We start from the raw sequence: 19288 nt of genomic DNA on the forward strand, positions 1-19288 counted from the left end.
AAAATTTTTTTTGGGTAAAAGTATAATCATAGATTTTGGCGCCCCTACTAAAATTCTTAATTGTCCCGCTATTAATATTTGATTGAAGGTTCTAGATCTACCATTGACAGCTTATAGATTGGTGCTTGATAGATTACTTTGTTTAGTTGTCAAAAGCGGTTGTTAGATTGCAACCAACCAATTTGTGAGTTAGTTAGAGTCTCACCCAAATCATTTGTCATGGTCAAATTCCAAATGATGGTGACCAAAGTTAAATTAGTCTCCCCAATAGTAAAATATCATAATCATTCCATTTTTTTTAAACCGATAACGATACCATATAAATGTACATTTTGAACATTTGATATGAATTTAAACTCGAGTCGTCAAAATTGCAGGCACAAAAATTTTCCACCTGACAATAGGATCAGTTGGGCCTTAGCCTAATAAGTTAACTATATTATTTATATGTGATACTAATTATTTTATTTTTTAAAAAAGAAAAAGTTTCTCAACATACCCAATACAAATATTTTCAAATTTTGTTTTGTTATATTCTTAAAAAATAAAATTTTGCCAAAACCTGCAATTTTTTTCGTTTTTATTTTCTTGAAAATGACAAAAAAAAAAGAGAGACAGTTTCCTGACACGTTTCAGTGTTCAATGGAAGGTCCAGACCAACGGTTTGCAAGTAATAATATCTTCACTCTCCTATTCCCGCCTTTTTATATCCAGAATGGCTGACGTGTCACATTTAAATACGCGAGTATCATATTAAAGTCTAGCTCTGCGAGTGTTTACTTAGTGTTTAAAGTTTGAAATTCATTGGAGGACAACGGCTACGCAGTACGCACAACTTTCTATGCCCATTTTTAAAATTACTTTTCTTTGTTCCAAAAAACAAAAAAAATATATTTTTGAAATTCATTTTACCCATGAAAACTATCTTTTTAATTCTTATTCTTGATGATTATATATTTGGAAAGAACAAAAAGGAACTAGTATTTTTGAAATTCATTTTTAGAACCAACAGATGGGATAGGGGCTCTAATTTCGGACTCTAATTTTCCTTCAAAATTATGTTAAAATATCAATAAAAATATGATATTGAGTATTTTGATGTTCATAATATTAAAATATAATCTATTTTTGGGGAATTTTTTTTTAAATACTGAATTCTAAACCCTAGACATTAATTTCTAATTTTTAAACTCTAATATATCATTTTCACAAAAAAAAAAAATCATGTTTTAACATGATTTTTGAAAGAAAATTAGAACCGAAATTGAAGTCAAAAATTGGAATTCTCTCATTCCCCAACAAACAGCCCAAACAAGTCCTCGTTCGTACACATTTAGGTCTTCAAATAATTATTAATTTAATATAGTGTAGTGCACACTACCACCATCATCACCCTCAAAACCCTTTGGGTGCCCACTACCACTATTATCATTGCTTTGTCTGCCTGTTCATACCAACCCAGTCACTCTACATTGACTGAAACTGCACAAGGAGAGAACCCTACTCAGAGAACTTGTTTTGGAGGAGGAAAGATGATGGGTGCCTTGGTTTTGTTATTCTCTGTGATTTTAGAGGCAACCCTTTTGAGCTCTCCTTCTTCTGCTCTCACTGAAGATGGTAAAAGTCCCATGACCCTTTTCCTGTCTCTCTGTCTCCCTTTCTAGTTTTTCTTTTCTTTTAAGCTTCTGCTCTGCTATGAAGTATGAGATCTTGAGCTTTATGCTCAACATTGTTTGGTGAATGCAAAATCAGTCAAAATGTGGGTTCAGGAGATGTGGGTTATTTTGATTTTTGAAATTTAGATGTAAAAGTTTTGATTTTTAAACTGATTAAGTATTCCATGATTCATTTTATTTCATAGGTCTGACCTTATTGGAAATCAGAAGCACTTTAAATGATAGTAGAAACATTCTTGCAAACTGGAAAGCTTCAGATTCGTCTCCCTGCGCTTGGACTGGTATTTCTTGTCATCCCCAGGATCAAAGAGTCAGTTCAATGTACGTTAATTTTAAAATGTTGATTTGTTTCTTTTTATCAACATTGTATGTTATGTTTTGAGCTTTAACCCCCCATTTTAACATTTTTGTGTGTGGATTCCATAGAAATCTGCCCTACTTGCAGTTAGGAGGGATCATATCTCCCAGCATTGGTAAACTCAGTAGATTACAAAGATTGTAAGTTCCGTAACTTTCTCTCCCCTAGCTCTTATTATTGCAAAATCGGTAACAAATTGAAATTACATGGTTTTATCTGGTTGAAACAGGGCACTTCATCAGAACAGCTTACATGGGATTATTCCTAATGAACTTACGAATTGCATCGAACTCAGAGCTCTGTGAGAAAAAGATGTTCTCTATCTCCTTTTTCTTTGGAAGGGATAGATTGTTGCTGTTATTGACCTTATTGATCTACAGGTACTTGAGAGCTAATTATCTCCAGGGAGGCATTCCACCAGATATTGGAAATCTTTCTTATCTCACTATAATGTAAGATAAATGTTACTATTTAGGACTTACTTTCCTGTGATTCAGGTTACTACTTATCAAAAATATTTCAATCACAAAAAATTATATCAGGGATTTGTCAAGCAACTCACTAAGGGGTGCGATACCTTCATCCATTGGTCGGCTGACTCATTTACATAATCTGTATGTTTGAATGTTGCTATTAAATTTGAATGTTGCTAAATACTAATTTAGTTACGCTGAAGAGCAATGGTAAGTTAATTTGGCAAAATGTCACAATCATTTGCAGGAATTTGTCAACCAACTTTTTCTCTGGTGAAATCCCAGATTTTGGAGCTCTAAGCACCTTCGGAAACAGATCGTAAGTGCTTTTGTTGTCTTTGTAGGTCAATATTCTGACATGAACAACAGAAAAAGTTGCTTTTAAATATTGATGGCATATTGTTTAGTAAGATTACTGTAAGTACCTCCTAATAATGGCATAATGTAGCCCCGCCAAGACTTGAGACCATCAACATATCTCTGGGCTTTGCTTCGATTGCGATTGTCAGGAAGGTTGAAAGATTTTAGTGTATCAATAAGATAGTGGCTTCGACATTTTCAATGTCAAATCAACCTGTTATAGTCATTTAGTAGGCATTTTAACTGATTTTATAAGAGGGTGACCCTTGGTGCAGAGATAAAATTGCCTATTCCATCTTAGGCATTCAATTATTCAAGCCACAAAAACAGCATTTCTGCGATGAGTTGATAATTCTGCATGCGATTGACCTTTGAAAACATCATATCGAAATATAGCCGAAAGCTAAACGTTGTAAACTCTTGTCCCGTGGAAAGATGGTCATTCTTTTTTTTCCCCCTAAAAATAGTTTAGCTATGTATTTGCTGGACTGAACCTTTGTAAAAGAATACAGAGAGTACGATGTTTTCTGCGCTTGAGAAGCCATAATCTTCTGGTTGTTACTTGTTAGTGAACTGCAATCTAAATAATTTATCATTTGAATTGCTGCTGTATTTGTGTTGTTAGGATTTTAATATGACAGTTGTTCTTGAATAGGTGATAAGATTATTTTATTTGGTACTTGGTTCACTTTAGGGAATACTTACTGAAGTTTCTCCTTTCATTTGATTTGTTTGTGCAGCAGTATGGGTTTGTATAGGGGGCTGTTAAATGAAGCTTTTGTCCCTGCATGTATAGCAGGTGTTATTTATCATGCTTCATATTATTTTAACAGATGCAAATTTGGCAGGATAGCTATATATTGTTTGTTTCTATAATATGACCTAGTTCTTATAACGATGCACCGACTAGCTGAGAGTTATTTGCACTGTGGTCTGCTGTAGTAAACTTTAATCAAAAAAATAAGAGTAATGGACTTTACACGTAACTTAACGTTATATTTGTACCACTACTAGTATTAGCGGAATTTTGATTAGCTTCTACTTGGTTGGTAGTGGATTTTTATTCTCAAACAGTCCATACTAAAGAATTTGTGCACGATTAACTGTGCAGCAACGTCGAAAGTTCCATCCTTTTTGAAATTATTATGACAAATGCTTTGCATATGCTTAGGTTTATTGGAAATTTAGATCTCTGTGGTCGCCAAGTGAATAAGCCATGTCGAACCTCGATGGGATTCCCTGCAGTACTACCACATGCAGCAAGCGATGAAGCAGCAGCAGGCAAGTTTTATTTAAACATTTCTATTTGGTAACATTTTTAGCTTTGAACTGAAACACAGTAATTGTAAGGATTTATGCAGTTTCGACAAAAAGGTCCTCTCGTTATATCAAAGGACTACTGATTGGTATTGTGTCAACATTGGGCCTTGTGCTCATCATGCTTCTTGTATTTCTATGGATTTGCTTGCTGTCAAAGAAGGAAAGAGCGGCTAAAAAGTACACTGAAGTCAAGAAACAAGTTGTTCAAGAAAGTAAGCTATATAATCTATCATACTTTATATATTTCTTTTTAACACTTTAACTTGCCACTGACCTTTTGTCTTACTATAGACACGAAGCTTATAACTTTCCATGGGGATCTGCCGTACGCTTCATATGAGATCATAGAAAAGTTGGAGTCTCTTGATGAGGAGGATGTTGTAGGATCAGGAGGATTCGGCACAGTGTACCGCATGGTCATGAATGATTGTGGAACTTTCGCTGTTAAAAGAATTGACAGGAACCATGCTGGATCTGATCAATTATTTGAGAGCGAGCTAGAGATATTAGGTAGCATCAAGCACATAAATTTAGTGAATTTGCGAGGTTACTGCAGGCTGCCCACATGGAGGCTTCTCATCTATGATTTCTTGTCAATGGGAAGTTTAGATGATCTTTTGCATGGTAAGTTTCCTTGATCTATGATTCTCATGGCGTCAACTTATTTTATATTCATGGAGGATTTAGTTGGCACAAGAAGATAATGTATGAATGATTGAAATGAGGCTGAAAGGCCAGCCTTCCTAGCGATATATTTAAGATGATGATGTCCATATATTTCAATTGATTCATTGTAATAATAATTATCTCTACCACTTAATATGGAGGAAATCGTTTTCTTTCATAATGAAATAGAAGGTAGCGAATATCATGCTTCATTCATTTACTTGCCCTAAGAATGCAACATGATGGATTGTAACATGGACAACTTCCTTACCCAAAATCTGATTAAACTAATAATCTGCAAATTGAATCCAAATTTCTTGAAAGTAGTTGAGCTTGTCTCCTTGTTGTAATTTAAATATTCTCAGCGAGGTATTGCAACTGGAACATGCAAGATTTGATGTTTGTGCATTTATGGATCTCTTGATATGACATGCTTTTTTCTTTTTAGAAAAAGACCGAGAACACTCGTTAAGCTGGAGTGCTCGTTTGAGAGTGGCCCTTGGTTCTGCCAGGGGATTGGCGTACTTACATCACGACTGCAGTCCAAAGATAATCCATCGTGACATAAAATCTAGCAATATTCTCCTTGATGAATCTTTGGAGCCACGTGTCTCGGACTTTGGTCTTGCCAAGCTGTTGGTAGATGAGGATGCCCATGTCACAACTGTGGTTGCTGGCACTTTCGGGTATTTAGCACCAGGTGCGTGTTTTTGTCTTTAATAGTTGTTCTTGTGCTGTTATAGATCTTGTAGCCTTTTCGGTCGTGGTTGTTATGTTATAATATGCCGCATAACGAAAGGATTAAAGTTTTAAGAAAAGTTCTGCTTCCAGTTCTACCTTCTGGTTTTGGTTATGAGGAGTTATATTTAGGTTAAGATCAAGGTAGTTCTATCCTAGGTTTACAAGGATGCATAGTGATGATTTAACCTGAACTAATTTCTCCAGTAGCATACCCATGGTTAAAGTATTGACCTCAGACGGTGCAAATGTCACTGAATAGCGATTTGACACTGTCGCAACCGGGGTCACGACGCAGTCCGACGTTTGAAAGGATGAAAAATGTTTAGAGTCGCCACCAATTGATTTAAGGTGCAATTGGACACCGTAAAAACCTGCGAACCAGAGAAAAGGGTACGGGGATCGATTGAGTGTGAGGAAGGTGTTAGGCACCCCACAACTCCCGTTTGAAAACAGTTACCCTAATTAATTTCATGGCTATCTTATGGATACTTGCTCTTTGCAAGATATAATTGTTAAAGTTTGAATTATTACTTTCAACACACTTATCAATTTATGATAATGTTTGAAAAAAAATAGCTTGGAATATTACTATCAATTTATGATAGTTTTTATTTGGAGACACACTATAACTTTTGGTAGGTTTAATTTTAAACACCAACTTATGGTGTTAATGATAAAATACCCTACCAACTTTTGGTAGGTTTAATTTTGAACACCAACTTATGGTGTAAATGATAAAATGCCCTACCAACTTTTGGTAGGTTTAATTTTAAATACCAACTTATGATGTAAATGATAAAATACCCTACCAACTTTTGATAGGTTTAATTTTAAATACCAACTTATGATGTAAATGATAAAATACCCTACCAACTTTTGATAGGTTTAATTTTAAATACCAACTTATGATGTAAATGATAAAATACCCTACCAACTTTTGGTAGGTTTAATTTTGAACACCAACTTATGGTGTAAATGATAAAATGCCCTACCAACTTTTGATAGGTTTAATTTTAAATACCAACTTATGATGTAAATGATAAAATACCCTACCAACTTTTGGTAGGTTTAATTTTAAATACCAACTTATGGTATAAATGATTATTTGGAAAAAATGTCATTTGCCAATTTAATCCATTATTGCCAACTTATGGCAAATTCATAAATGAAATCAAATATGGTCCATAATCCAGATAAATGAAATCAACTTATGATTTCCTTAATTGAAATGACAACATATCAAAGAATCAAGATTTGCACAAAACAGATTTTCAAACCACACATTGCGCACAGATTTTTCAACTCTGATTTCACCTATCAAATGAGGTCGAAATGCAACGAAATTTTATATACAATGTCACAACACCTCAATAAACACTATATCAAAATTTCAGAGCAAAATTCAAAGTTTAAAGCAGTCTGCTAATCTCGGACAGATTAGGGTCTTGAAAATCCTGCAGTTTGAAGTCCTTGATTGTAGAGGCTCGCATTGGAGAAGATTGTTGTAGCAAAAAAAAAAAAATAACAGGAAAGCTTGATGATTGATGAACTTGATGGCAAGAAGTTTCTCCCCTTTTCTCTCTCTTTTTCTTTTTCTCCCCCCTAGCTCTCTATTTTTGCTCTCTTCCCTTAGCTCTCTCCCCTAGCTCTCTATCTTGCTCTCCTCCTTTAGCTCTCTCCCTTAGCTCTCTATTTATAGGAAATTAGGAGCTACCCATCCATTGAATGACCAACCATGGCAACCTAAGTGGAGTCACCACCATTGAATAACCAATTTGCACTAAGTAAGTGGATTCACCACCATTGAATGTAAATGGAGTCACCACCATTGAATTTGCACTAAAATGATGGATTCACCACCATTGAATGTAAATGGAGTCACCACCATTGAATTTAAGTGGAGTTGCACATCAATTTGCACTAAAATGATGGTGATGCATGGAATGATGTCAAGAGAGATATACATATATGTGTATTTATGTATAGGTGGAAATAGTAATGGGTTTGACAAATCATGTGGTGGGCTTTCAAATGATAATCAAGACATTGGTCAAGATGGTAGTGGACACAAGCAAATTAGCTCTTCATGAAATGGGCCAACAAATGTTGAACATAGGTTGGTATGAATTGGGCTAAGATATGAGTATTTGTGGGCTTAAGAATCCAAGAAAGAGAATATTTATGGGCTTATAGGTACAACAAATGTGTTTTTTTGCATTTTTGTGTTTTTTCTCATTTTTGTATTTTTTTGTATTTTAGCCGGACGAAAATCGGGTACTACAGCTGCCCCCCTTTGTATGTCTTTTATGAAATAAAAGGCAAACAAAGGTATAGTCAACCGAGTTTCGTACGAGAATTGAAATGCACGGGATCACTATGGCCATTCCCGACTTGGCCAAATATTTGTGCAAGAAAATAAAGGGGCACGGGATCACAAGGCCATTCCCGGCTTGGCCAAATATTGGTGCAGGAAAATAAAGGGGCACGGGATCACAAGGCCATTCCCGGATTGGCCAAATATTGGTGCAGGAAAATAAAGGGGCACGGGATCACAAGGCCATTCCCGGCTTGGCCAAATATTTGTGCAAGAAAATAAAGGGGCACGGGATCACAAGGCCATTCCCGGCTTGGCCAAATATTGGTGCAGGAAAATAAAGGGGCACGGGATCACAAGGCCATTCCCGGCTTGGCCAAATATTTGTGCAAGAAAATAAAGGGGCACGGGATCACAAGGCCATTCCCGGCTTGGCCAAATATTGGTGCAGGAAAATAAAGGGGCACGGGATCACAAGGCCATTCCCGGCTTGGCCAAATATTTGTGCAAGAGAATAAAGGGGCACGGGATCACAAGGCCATTCCCGGCTTGGCCAATGTTTTTTTTAATCTTTGACTTTTTTTTTTTGGTGAAAAGGTGCTCGGGATCACTGTAGCCATTCCCGGCTTGGCTGAAAATTTTTTATTTTTGATTTTTTTTATTGTGAAAAAGGTGCTCGGGATCATTGTAGCCATTCCCGACTTGGCTGGAAAAGATTTTTTTGATTTTTTGAGAAAAAGGTGCTCGGGATCATTGTAGCCATTCCCGAATTGGCTGGAAAAGATTTTTTGATTTTTTTGATTTTTTGATTTTTTTTTTTGAGAAAAAGATGCTTGGGATCATTATAGTCATTCCCGGCTTGCCTGGAAAATTTTTATTTATGCAGCGATGATGCATGCACTGACTTATTTTGCTCAATTATGAATGTCTCATGAATGAATGAATGCATGTTTTCTCAAGGCTTTGCCATCCTCCAACAAGCGCACAATTACGAATTGCTAAACCAAATTTGTTTCTCTGTTAGGGTTGACCTTCTGACTCACTGAGCTTTCAATGTATCTTCTCTAATCTGATTAGTGAAGGCCTTTTTCCATTCTGGATTCTAGCTCTTGGGCTATCTCTTTTCCTTTTCCAATGTGCATTCCCATAATCAATTGATTTTCCCTGAAATTTGCATGTTCGTACGCATCTGAGTTCAAAGCTACCCATTTATCTGAATTTCTTTATTCAATTTAATATTTTTTTTTTGCACGGCTTAGGAATGTGAGCTTCTCTTTCCTGCTAACACCTGCTTCAGCTTCAGGCTTTTCACTCAGATCCTTTCCAGCTTAGGATGCCAAAATCCATCAACTTCCTATCAAAAGTATTGTCCTGATGCACTCATTATATTTCCTGTCAAAACTTTGTCAGTGATAAATTCAAAAGTACAGCCATGCTTGTCAATTATTGAAAGCAAATGATAAATTTTTGGAGTATGAAATGAGAATTGAATTGGGATGTGAAAAAGGAGACAACAAGCAACAAAATTGAAGAAATGAATTTCCTCACAATTTGTTTCTTGGAGTATCAAATGAGAATTGAATTGAGATATGTAAAAGGAGACTACAAACCACAAAATTGAAGAAATGAATTTCCTCACAATTTTTATTGAAAAGGATGGGTGGTAATAAAATATTTTAGAATGAAATATGTACAAGAAATTAGGGAGGTCAAAGGCAAGAAGAACAAACCGAACTTATTCAAGATGAAATATGTGATAATTCAAAGATTGTACCAAAATTGCCCCAATTTTGGTGTGCACCCAATTAACAATAATCAAAACTGACTTGTATGAGGCTATCTCTGAACTTCCATTTCTGCCAACAAACTTCTTCTTTCTATGTAACAGACTAACACCTTAGCAAGGTAAAATATCTGATGGTATCAAGAGCACCACAAAATCTACCCCAGTTTTGGGTACATGTCCAATTAACTGATCTCCAACCCTTCAATTACGAAATTAATTTTGCACTCCCACCTATGTCAATGTGAGACAAGTTAACAGTCAACTCAGGCAATACTCATCAATTCAACAGATTCGTGATCCAACCATCTTGCAGCCCAAACTAAAATGCCCATAAGGGTTTTTTTTTCACTTTAGCGGAATTCTTCTTTTTTTTTTTTTTTTTTTTTTTGCCCCTATTTTTGCCTAGAGCGCCCTTTCAGGTTTTCACTCTAACGGGAATATTTTTTTTTTATTTTTTTTCTACCAATAAAACTTAACAATTTCCTTGAAATTGTCCCGAATGTGCATTTTGAGGGGTTCAACTTCAACTAGCGTCTTCTCAACCTCTTGAACAAACTTTTCCAAGTTAATCATGTGATCTTCATCCTCACTTGGCTTGGCAATTATGTTATCCCCATGCACTTCAATCTCTTTATGCATCATATCATGAAACAGAATGACCTTGGTTTGCTGATAAGTATCTCCTGCATTTTTAGACCAAACGGCATGACTTCATAGCAAAAGGTATCACATAAAGTGATGAAAGTAATTTCCTCTTTATCTTCTAGTGCCATCGTGATCTGATTACAATCATCCTTCTTCAGTACTGGTGCAATATTTCCATATCATTCGGGGTATTTTACTACAGCAAGACATCCCGCATCAAATTGCTTCTTTATTTCATCTCTAATCTTCCAAGTTTGCACCAATTCAAATTTCCAACCCCAAATTAACAACCTCATCCATTTGAATTATCTTTTCTTTTTGATTAAACTTGTTTCAACATTTCTGACTATATCTCAGATTCATCCTCAATGTTCAAGTCAAACTTGACATTGTTAATGGGTGCCCCAAAATCTGGTTCATTCGGTTCATCTTTTCATTATCATCAATTTCAATCCTGTCAAAATGGAATTTGCAAGATTTGGAATTTGCAAGTGATAGACAAATAAAGGCAAATAAATGTGGGATGATGAATGTAACAAAGGCATCAAAAACACGGGAATTGGGCAAATAAATGTAGGAATGATGAGTGTAACAGAGCATCAAAAACATGAGAACTGGAAGCATTGAACATGCAAAAGCTGTACTAGAGAAATTTATCAAAGTAAAGTAAAGACATGCTCATTATTAAAACCCAATCAATGGCCGTGAGCTGGACCACAGATGGTAGTGCAGATGGATTTTACTCTTGAAGGCTGCTGACAGAATCTGGCAATTCCAAATTGGTCCAGTTACTGAGTTTAAAACATAACTCCCCAAAATTTCTAGTGTTTGGACTTCCGTACCATATCCATGACTGCGGCCAACATGTGCTCCAGCTTTTGCTGTCCCTCTTCTAGTGTTTGTAGCCCCATCTCTAGCCGGGCTATCGCTGCACGCATGCGATCTGATTGTGGAGATGCTGCAACTGCTGATGAGGAATCACTAGGTGGTGATACTGAGTGACCTTCTTGGGTCTGCTTCTTTCCAGCAGAAGTTGTTTTCAAATGGCTGATGCTCTGACGCCATGTCCTTCTTTCCAGCATGGTGACTTGATATCCCAAAGAAGCTCGAGGCCGAGGAGGTCGAATGCTTTTGAACAAAAGCAACCTTGTGATAAGCCGTGGGAAAAATAACTTCCCCGCCTTTGTTGGCTTCTTCTCGACAAAATCCTTGGCTTTGAAGATCGTGGCCAGATAGATCTTCCCAATATCAAACCACTGCCCTTTATACATAGTAATAATCATACTGTTGGACATGAATTTTATTCTAGGGTATAAAGAACACTGTCTATTCCATCTGCAACAGATCCAAGTTGTACTGTGATCTCAGTGATTGCTTCGTGCAATTTATCTGGGTCATGAGTACTTGCTTGTCTGCCCCATGACATATATCGAACACCTTGTATGGCATGCTTTGAAACCATAAGTTGCCTTTTGTAGTCTTGAACTTTGTCGGTTGCTTTTTTAAGTCTCCTTTTGATTTCCCTCAAAGCTTCTTGTAGAGATTCGATAGTTTCCTGGGGATCGTCTTCGTATTCGTCTTCCCTTATAGGGGAGAGGTTGAATCTGAGATCATTTCCACCTTCATCTTCTTTAGAAGTAGAACCTTCATCAGTTCTAGACCTTTTTGCAGGTGGAGAGTTAGGAGTATCCATCCTTGAAGATTTCTTGAGGAAGAAATTGGTTTCTGCTGATTCTTACTTTTGAATATTTATACGAATGGAATATGAAGGAAGTGTTGGACCAAGACTTAGCGTCTAGGTCAACATTGTGTTTTTGATGATTGTGAAGATGGAGACGGAGATGAAGATGGCTCAGAGAGAAAACACGCTTTTGCCAGAAATGATTGAGATTGAGATGAAGACGAAGATGGCTCTGCATATGCGAAGACATTCGCGGTGCCTGTCACATCAGTACTCACTTTACTGTCACCTTCCACTGTTATTTTCCCGCTTGAGGACGAATTTTTTTCTTCCTACTTCTCTTTTCAACTAGATAATAATCAAAAAAACAAAACTGTCACACTCAACTATTCATTTCCCCGCTTGAGGACGACTCTTTTCTCTTTTTTTTCTTTTTTTTTTCTTTCTTTTTTTTTCAACTAGATAAAATAAAAATAATAAAAGAATAATAAAAGAATAAAAAAAAAAAAACTGTCACACTCCCCGGGAAATTACGAATATCTGCACGGTGAGCCAGGGTACATAACGGACGGTCAGGATCTAATCCAAGCAGAATCTTTTAAACCGTCTGGTAAGAGATTCCTGCGATGGTGGAGAACATGGCTCTGATGGTGATGGTGGTAATGACCATAGATCACAAGTCTCCGGAAGCTTTCTCTTGTTGTTGATGCATCTCTCTTGGTTTCCATCTCTGGTCATGTAACCTTTCAAGCGCTTCACATCTGACAACTTCACTGGCTTTACAATAAAATCCTTTGCTCCTTCTCTCAAGCATCTGTTGATCGAGTCACTACGTTCTCAGATGACATGATTACCACTGGAATCTCTCTCAAGGCAGACGATCTCTTGATTTTCTTCAAGAACTTGTATCTTGTCATTCCAGGAATACAGTAGTCGGTGATAATCAAATCCATCTTCAAACTATCAAACCCAACAGAACAATTATTCTCCTCGTGTAATCCCAGAAACTGAAGTACTATTTATTCCACTATCCACCGCAGTCACTTTACAGGAAGTAATCTTGAGCAACCTTTCAATGACCGTTCTATCAACAAGGTTGTCATCGATAGCCAAAACATGAACCTCCTCAGAATCAGACAAAGAATGATCCATTCCAACTCGATCAACAAGAAAATTAAGAGTCAATTTTCTCAAAACTGCCCCAGTATTTTTTGCTGTTCATTTTTCATTGTTTTATCAATTCACAACTGTAATCTTGTACTATAAGGATGGCAATGACATGAGTGAATTGGTATTTTTCTTTTTTCTTATTTTTTTGTTTCTCATGCATGACTATGAACTTATTTAGTTTGACAATGACTGTGCCTACGTGAATGCATGAGAGAAGAAACCAATAATGGAAATTACAATTAAAAATGTGTAAAACAAAACATCAACGACAAATGAATAAATCACACAAAAATAGAATATGCCATTACACGGGGTAACCTAAATTTCTGGAGGTTTCGGACATGGATCTAGGGCTTTATAAAGTGCTTGGGTAAGTTTTTCTAACTATTCCGCGAGGTCCCAGATCATGTTGCTTTTAAAATCCCAACTATTGGGACAAAAGCTCCTCCCTTAACTTTTAAGGGAAGTCGATCCGGTGAGGATATCTTCCACTACCCATGCGGAGACGGAATCTCACGAGAATAGTGGTCAACCCTCTCTAATACTAAAGGTAGAGCCCAGCTGGTAGGCTACAGTGAGTGTAAATGTATGAGATGATAAATACTTTACCACAACAAAATAAATCAACATCTCAGCCATATAAAGGAAACAAACAATTAATCATACAAAAAGAAGTAACCGTAGCCAATCAGTTTAATCATATGGGCTTGACCCTCTTAGGTTTAAAAAACCTGGTGTCCCCAGCAGAGTCGCCAGTTGTCGCAACCGGGGTCACGACGCAGTCCGACGTTTGAAAGGATGAAAAATGTTTAGAGTCGCCACCAATTGATTTAAGGTGCAATTGGACACCGTAAAAACCTGCGAACCAGAGAAAAGGGTACGGGGATCGATTGAGTGTGAGGAAGGTGTTAGGCACCCCACAACTCCCGTTTGAAAACAGTTACCCTAATTAATTTCATGGCTATCTTATGGATACTTGCTCTTTGCAAGATATAATTGTTAAAGTTTGAATTATTACTTTCAACACACTTATCAATTTATGATAATGTTTGAAAAAAAATAGCTTGGAATATTACTATCAATTTATGATAGTTTTTATTTGGAGACACACTATAACTTTTGGTAGGTTTAATTTTAAACACCAACTTATGGTGTTAATGATAAAATACCTTACCAACTTTTGGTAGGTTTAATTTTGAACACCAACTTATGGTGTAAATGATAAAATACCTTACCAACTTTTGGTAGGTTTAATTTTAAATACCAACTTATGATGTAAATGATAAAATACCCTACCAACTTTTGATAGGTTTAATTTTAAATACCAACTTATGATGTAAATGATAAAATACCCTACCAACTTTTGATAGGTTTAATTTTAAATACCAACTTATGATGTAAATGATAAAATACCCTACCAACTTTTGGTAGGTTTAATTTTGAACACCAACTTATGGTGTAAATGATAAAATGCCCTACCAACTTTTGATAGGTTTAATTTTAAATACCAACTTATGATGTAAATGATAAAATACCCTACCAACTTTTGGTAGGTTTAATTTTAAATACCAACTTATGGTATAAATGATTATTTGGAAAAAATGTCATTTGCCAATTTAATCCATTATTGCCAACTTATGGCAAATTCATAAATGAAATCAAATATGGTCCATAATCCAGATAAATGAAATCAACTTATGATTTCCTTAATTGAAATGACAACATATCAAAGAATCAAGATTTGCACAAAACAGATTTTCAAACCACACATTGCGCACAGATTTTTCAACTCTGATTTCACCTATCAAATGAGGTCGAAATGCAACGAAATTTTATATACAATGTCACAACACCTCAATAAACACTATATCAAAATTTCAGAGCAAAATTCAAAGTTTAAAGCAGTCTGCTAATCTCGGACAGATTAGGGTCTTGAAAATCCTGCAGTTTGAAGTCCTTGATTGTAGAGGCTCGCATTGGAGAAGATTGTTGTAGCAAAAAAAAAAAAAATAACAGGAAAGCTTGATGATTGATGAACTTGATGGCAAGAAGTTTCTCCCCTTTTCTCTCTCTTTTTCTTTTTCTCCCCCCTAGCTCTCTATTTTTGCTCTCTTCCCTTAGCTCTCTCCCCTAGCTCTCTATCTTGCTCTCCTCCTTTAGCTCTCTCCCTTAGCTCTCTATTTATAGGAAATTAGGAGCTACCCATCCATTGAATGACCAACCATGGCAACCTAAGTGGAGTCACCACCATTGAATAACCAATTTGCACTAAGTAAGTGGATTCACCACCATTGAATGTAAATGGAGTCACCACCATTGAATTTGCACTAAAATGATGGATTCACCACCATTGAATGTAAATGGAGTCACCACCATTGAATTTAAGTGGAGTTGCACATCAATTTGCACTAAAATGATGGTGATGCATGGAATGATGTCAAGAGAGATATACATATATGTGTATTTATGTATAGGTGGAAATAGTAATGGGTTTGACAAATCATGTGGTGGGCTTTCAAATGATAATCAAGACATTGGTCAAGATGGTAGTGGACACAAGCAAATTAGCTCTTCATGAAATGGGCCAACAAATGTTGAACATAGGTTGGTATGAATTGGGCTAAGATATGAGTATTTGTGGGCTTAAGAATCCAAGAAAGAGAATATTTATGGGCTTATAGGTACAACAAATGTGTTTTTTTGCATTTTTGTGTTTTTTCTCATTTTTGTATTTTTTTGTATTTTAGCCGGACGAAAATCGGGTACTACAGACACCAAATCAGGTTTCCCAAAAGAGTGTATTTGGTTATCGAGTGGGTACTTTCCTTCTCATACCTCTCAGTTTATTTGTTTGTAGAAATGTCTATTTTTCTTTCTTTGCTGCAAAATGCCATCCCATTGGACTTTAATTGAAGCTAAAGAACCTCGAAAATTACTATCAAATAACTTTAAGACTGCTTCCCGGTCAGGTTTCGCAGAATCTGATATTTGTTATCATGAAAAGGGTACAACTTGCTAACCAATTTTATTCACACAGAATATCTACAAAGTGGGAGAGCCACAGAGAAGTCAGATGTATATAGCTTCGGAGTTCTCTTGCTAGAGCTAGTCACTGGAAAGAGACCTACTGATTCATCTTTTGTAAAGAAAGGCTTAAATGTGGTTGGATGGGTATGCTCCTCAAAACCCTGGTGACAATACAAGCACTTGAAGGCCACAATGCACACAAAATCAAAAGCTATCTCTTGTTTTTTCGGTTTAATATACTGTTTTGTTGCAAAATGATGCAGATGAACACGCTATTGAAGGAGAAACAATTGGAAACCGTGGTGGATAAAAGGTGCAACGACGTGGATTTGAAAACTGTGGAGGCAATTCTTGAAATAGCAGCAAGGTGCACTGACGCAAACCCGGACAATCGACCCACAATGAACCAGGTGTTGCAGTTGCTAGAGCAAGAGGTCATGTCTCCTTGTCCAAGCGACTTTTATGAGTCACATTCTGATGACTGTTAAATTATATGAAAGGTTAACGGGGGACCTGCAACCGCATATATGTAGATTTGTTTCTTGCAATGTTTGTGAATACTTGCCCCCCATCCTCTGGGGGTTACATATATTAATTTCCTGCAGACAACGTTGGCCGTCTGTTGTCTTGCACATTTTGAAATCACAGTTTCAATCCTAGGAATTCCAGTCTGTCAAGAGTGGCAGTGATGTAGGACAAGATTTAGTAGTTTTCAGGAGTTGGTTTAATTATTTTTCTTTTTATTATTAGAAGTGTATTTCTTAAGGAATTATTAGTAGTTTTAATAGTTAATAGAAATTCTAGTCAAATTAGTATTTTTAATTTTATTAGAGTTTTCTTATTTTTATTTAAATAGGGCCGTCACGCTAAGAAAATCTTTAAAATAAATAAGTTTGCTTTTATTTTTATTTTTTTAGTTCTCTCTTAATTTTTTAATTTTCTTGGTGGATTAAAAGCATTCTTATTGGATTCTAAGTTAATATTGACTTAGTTGTGAATTAGTCAATCAATCTGTACTATCGTAGTGTATCGGGTGGACTTAGGATTTGAACTCATTTAGGGCATAAATAAGTAGTGGGAGTAGTGTCCTTGAAAATTTTTTTTGGGTTATTTGTTTGGTAGGAATATAATCACTAATGATAGTGTCAAATAATAAAATATTACATATTTATTTATCAAAAGTGGTCCCTATGAGTTGGATTGGATGGATTAGGGGATTGAAACGTTTTGACGGGGTGTCCTTGAAACTAAACCTATATTTCCTATTAAAAAATAAATTAGAGATTATAATGCAACCTCTAATCCTGTATTTTACATACTCACGCTATTGGTTTAAAGATACTAGTGTTTTTGAAAGAGTAAATAATGAATATAAAAAATGAGTATAAAATAGAAGATGACCAATTATTTGAAAGAGGTAAAAGAGTTTTAACCGTTGTAATTTTTAAAAATTCATTGGGTGCAAAGCTTGAATTCAATGGGGGAAATAATGAGATATGTCTTCTTGTATATACAGGGCCCGTCCACTTCACCATGGGTCCGCTCCTTGGACTTTTCAATGCTTCATTGTTTATTTCGCCTTCCAAGTTCCCATTGATTTGCAAGATTTATAAGATGTTGTCCGGCCAAAGCTTGGACTTTGGTGTCAAATTGTAGTTGTTTATAGTTTATTCCCAAGAGTGTTGACAAGAAGCTTTTGTCATGGAATCAAATGGATCGATGTGACTTGTCAGCAGCCTCACACCTTCTTCCTTTTATAAGCCACATATCAGCATAGTCCAATACGAAAACCTGCTAACCTTCTCAAATGGCAGACACCAAAGAGAAGCTTCAGGACAAGGTAGCCATTGTCACTGGCGGAGCAAGTGGAATCGGTGAGGCCACGGCATCTCTCTTCGCCGATCATGGTGCACGCATAGTTATCGCAGACATCCAAGACGAAAAGGGTCGAAATCTCGTCAAATCAATAGGTCCTCACCGTTGTGCATTCATCCACTGCGACGTGACCGACGAGCAGCAAGTCAAATCCCTAATTGAGACCACAATCCAAACCTACGGACGCTTAGATATCATGTTCTGCAACGCAGGCGTGCTGAGCCAATTCAATCAAGGCGTTCTGGACTTTGACGTGGCCGCCTGCACAAAACTCTTTGCAATTAACGTGCAAGGCACGGCAGCGTGCATGAAGCACGCGGCGCGTGCCATGGTGGACGGGAATATAGGAGGGAGCATCATTTGCACTGCGAGTATAGTGGCAACAATTGGTACTGACAAGTCTACTGACTATACTATGTCCAAGCATGCTGTGCTGGGGCTAGTGAGGTCTGCTAGTATGCAACTTGGTGAGTATGGTATACGCGTAAACTGTGTGTCTCCAGGGCCGGTGGCGACTCCGATGCTGTGCAATTTGCTTGGGAAGGGCATCGAAGAGACGGAGAAAAATATGGAGCCAAGGTTTTGCTTGAGAGGCTCGTTAAAAGTGAAGCATGTAGCGGATGCAGTGTTGTTTCTTGCTTGTGAGGATTCTGAGTTTTTCACTGGACAGAATTTGGTTGTAGATGGTGGGTTTAATTAATGCTGGTTGACTCGTCAACAGATATGCTCCGATCGGTTTCTCTTTTAGTTTTTGTATTATTCGGTGTGCTAGTAAAATAATAACGGGGTCGTTGGCACCAACTCTTAGCTCAAACAGGAGGTTGTGAGGTCAAGTTTTTTGGGCGTGAATTGTGATGAATTCTCAGTTCTACTAGGTTGAGTTAACCACCTCAATACAAGATGAAATAACTCGGATAGTGAGAGAATAAATCTCGTTTTCAATTGATAATGATAATGGTTGCCCATAGGCTTACGTGATATATAATCTCTATAAATAGTCCACTTAACAACGTCTCTCCCTACTTTTAAGGATGTAAATCCCTTTATTGTAGCCAAGACATATGGCTAATAATGCATACTAATAAATAGGATAATAATGCAATAGTCAACCCATAATAAAGCTAATCACCCTTCCTTGATTTCAGCTTCCATTACTCCAGCAATGATAGGCTTCTTCACTCCTTGATCTCCTCTCC

At 36.6% G+C, this 19288-nt stretch overlaps 2 protein-coding genes across 2 annotated transcripts; both read left to right on the forward strand.

The window, feature by feature from the left end:
* Positions 1-1399: 1399 nt before the first annotated feature.
* LOC119986648 (LRR receptor-like serine/threonine-protein kinase FEI 1) lies at positions 1400-16963 on the forward strand. The gene is made up of 13 exons (XM_038831288.1): positions 1400-1617; positions 1862-1997; positions 2103-2174; positions 2264-2335; positions 2415-2486; positions 2577-2648; positions 2755-2826; positions 4039-4148; positions 4229-4399; positions 4479-4811; positions 5302-5553; positions 16228-16361; positions 16481-16963. The coding sequence occupies exons 1-13, from the start codon at positions 1533-1535 to the stop codon at positions 16703-16705; spliced, it is 1806 nt and encodes a 601-aa protein (XP_038687216.1). The 5' UTR covers positions 1400-1532; the 3' UTR covers positions 16706-16963.
* A 963-nt stretch (positions 16964-17926) lies between these two features.
* On the forward strand, positions 17927-19071 carry LOC119987094 ((-)-isopiperitenol/(-)-carveol dehydrogenase, mitochondrial-like). Its single transcript, XM_038831839.1, has one exon. It carries the CDS (start codon positions 18025-18027, stop codon positions 18790-18792), a length of 768 nt encoding a protein of 255 aa, XP_038687767.1. The 5' UTR covers positions 17927-18024; the 3' UTR covers positions 18793-19071.
* The last annotated feature ends 217 nt before the right edge of the window (positions 19072-19288 follow it).

The sequence above is a fragment of the Tripterygium wilfordii genome, chromosome 20 (assembly GCF_013401445.1).
Source record: "Tripterygium wilfordii isolate XIE 37 chromosome 20, ASM1340144v1, whole genome shotgun sequence".
In the NCBI taxonomy this organism is placed as follows: Eukaryota; Viridiplantae; Streptophyta; class Magnoliopsida; order Celastrales; family Celastraceae; genus Tripterygium; species Tripterygium wilfordii.

Bases quoted from the DNA above. Each gene is read 5' to 3' on its own strand.
- LOC119986648 (XM_038831288.1), top strand. From the start codon at position 1,533: ATGATGGGTGCCTTGGTTTTGTTATTCTCTGTGATTTTAGAGGCAACC. The intron at 1,618-1,861 runs GTAAAAGTCCCA...TTTATTTCATAG, and splicing joins TTCTGCTCTCACTGAAGATG to GTCTGACCTTATTGGAAATC. The intron at 4,812-5,301 runs GTAAGTTTCCTT...TTTTCTTTTTAG, and splicing joins TTTAGATGATCTTTTGCATG to AAAAAGACCGAGAACACTCG.
- LOC119987094 (XM_038831839.1), top strand. From the start codon at position 18,025: ATGGCAGACACCAAAGAGAAGCTTCAGGACAAGGTAGCCATTGTCACT.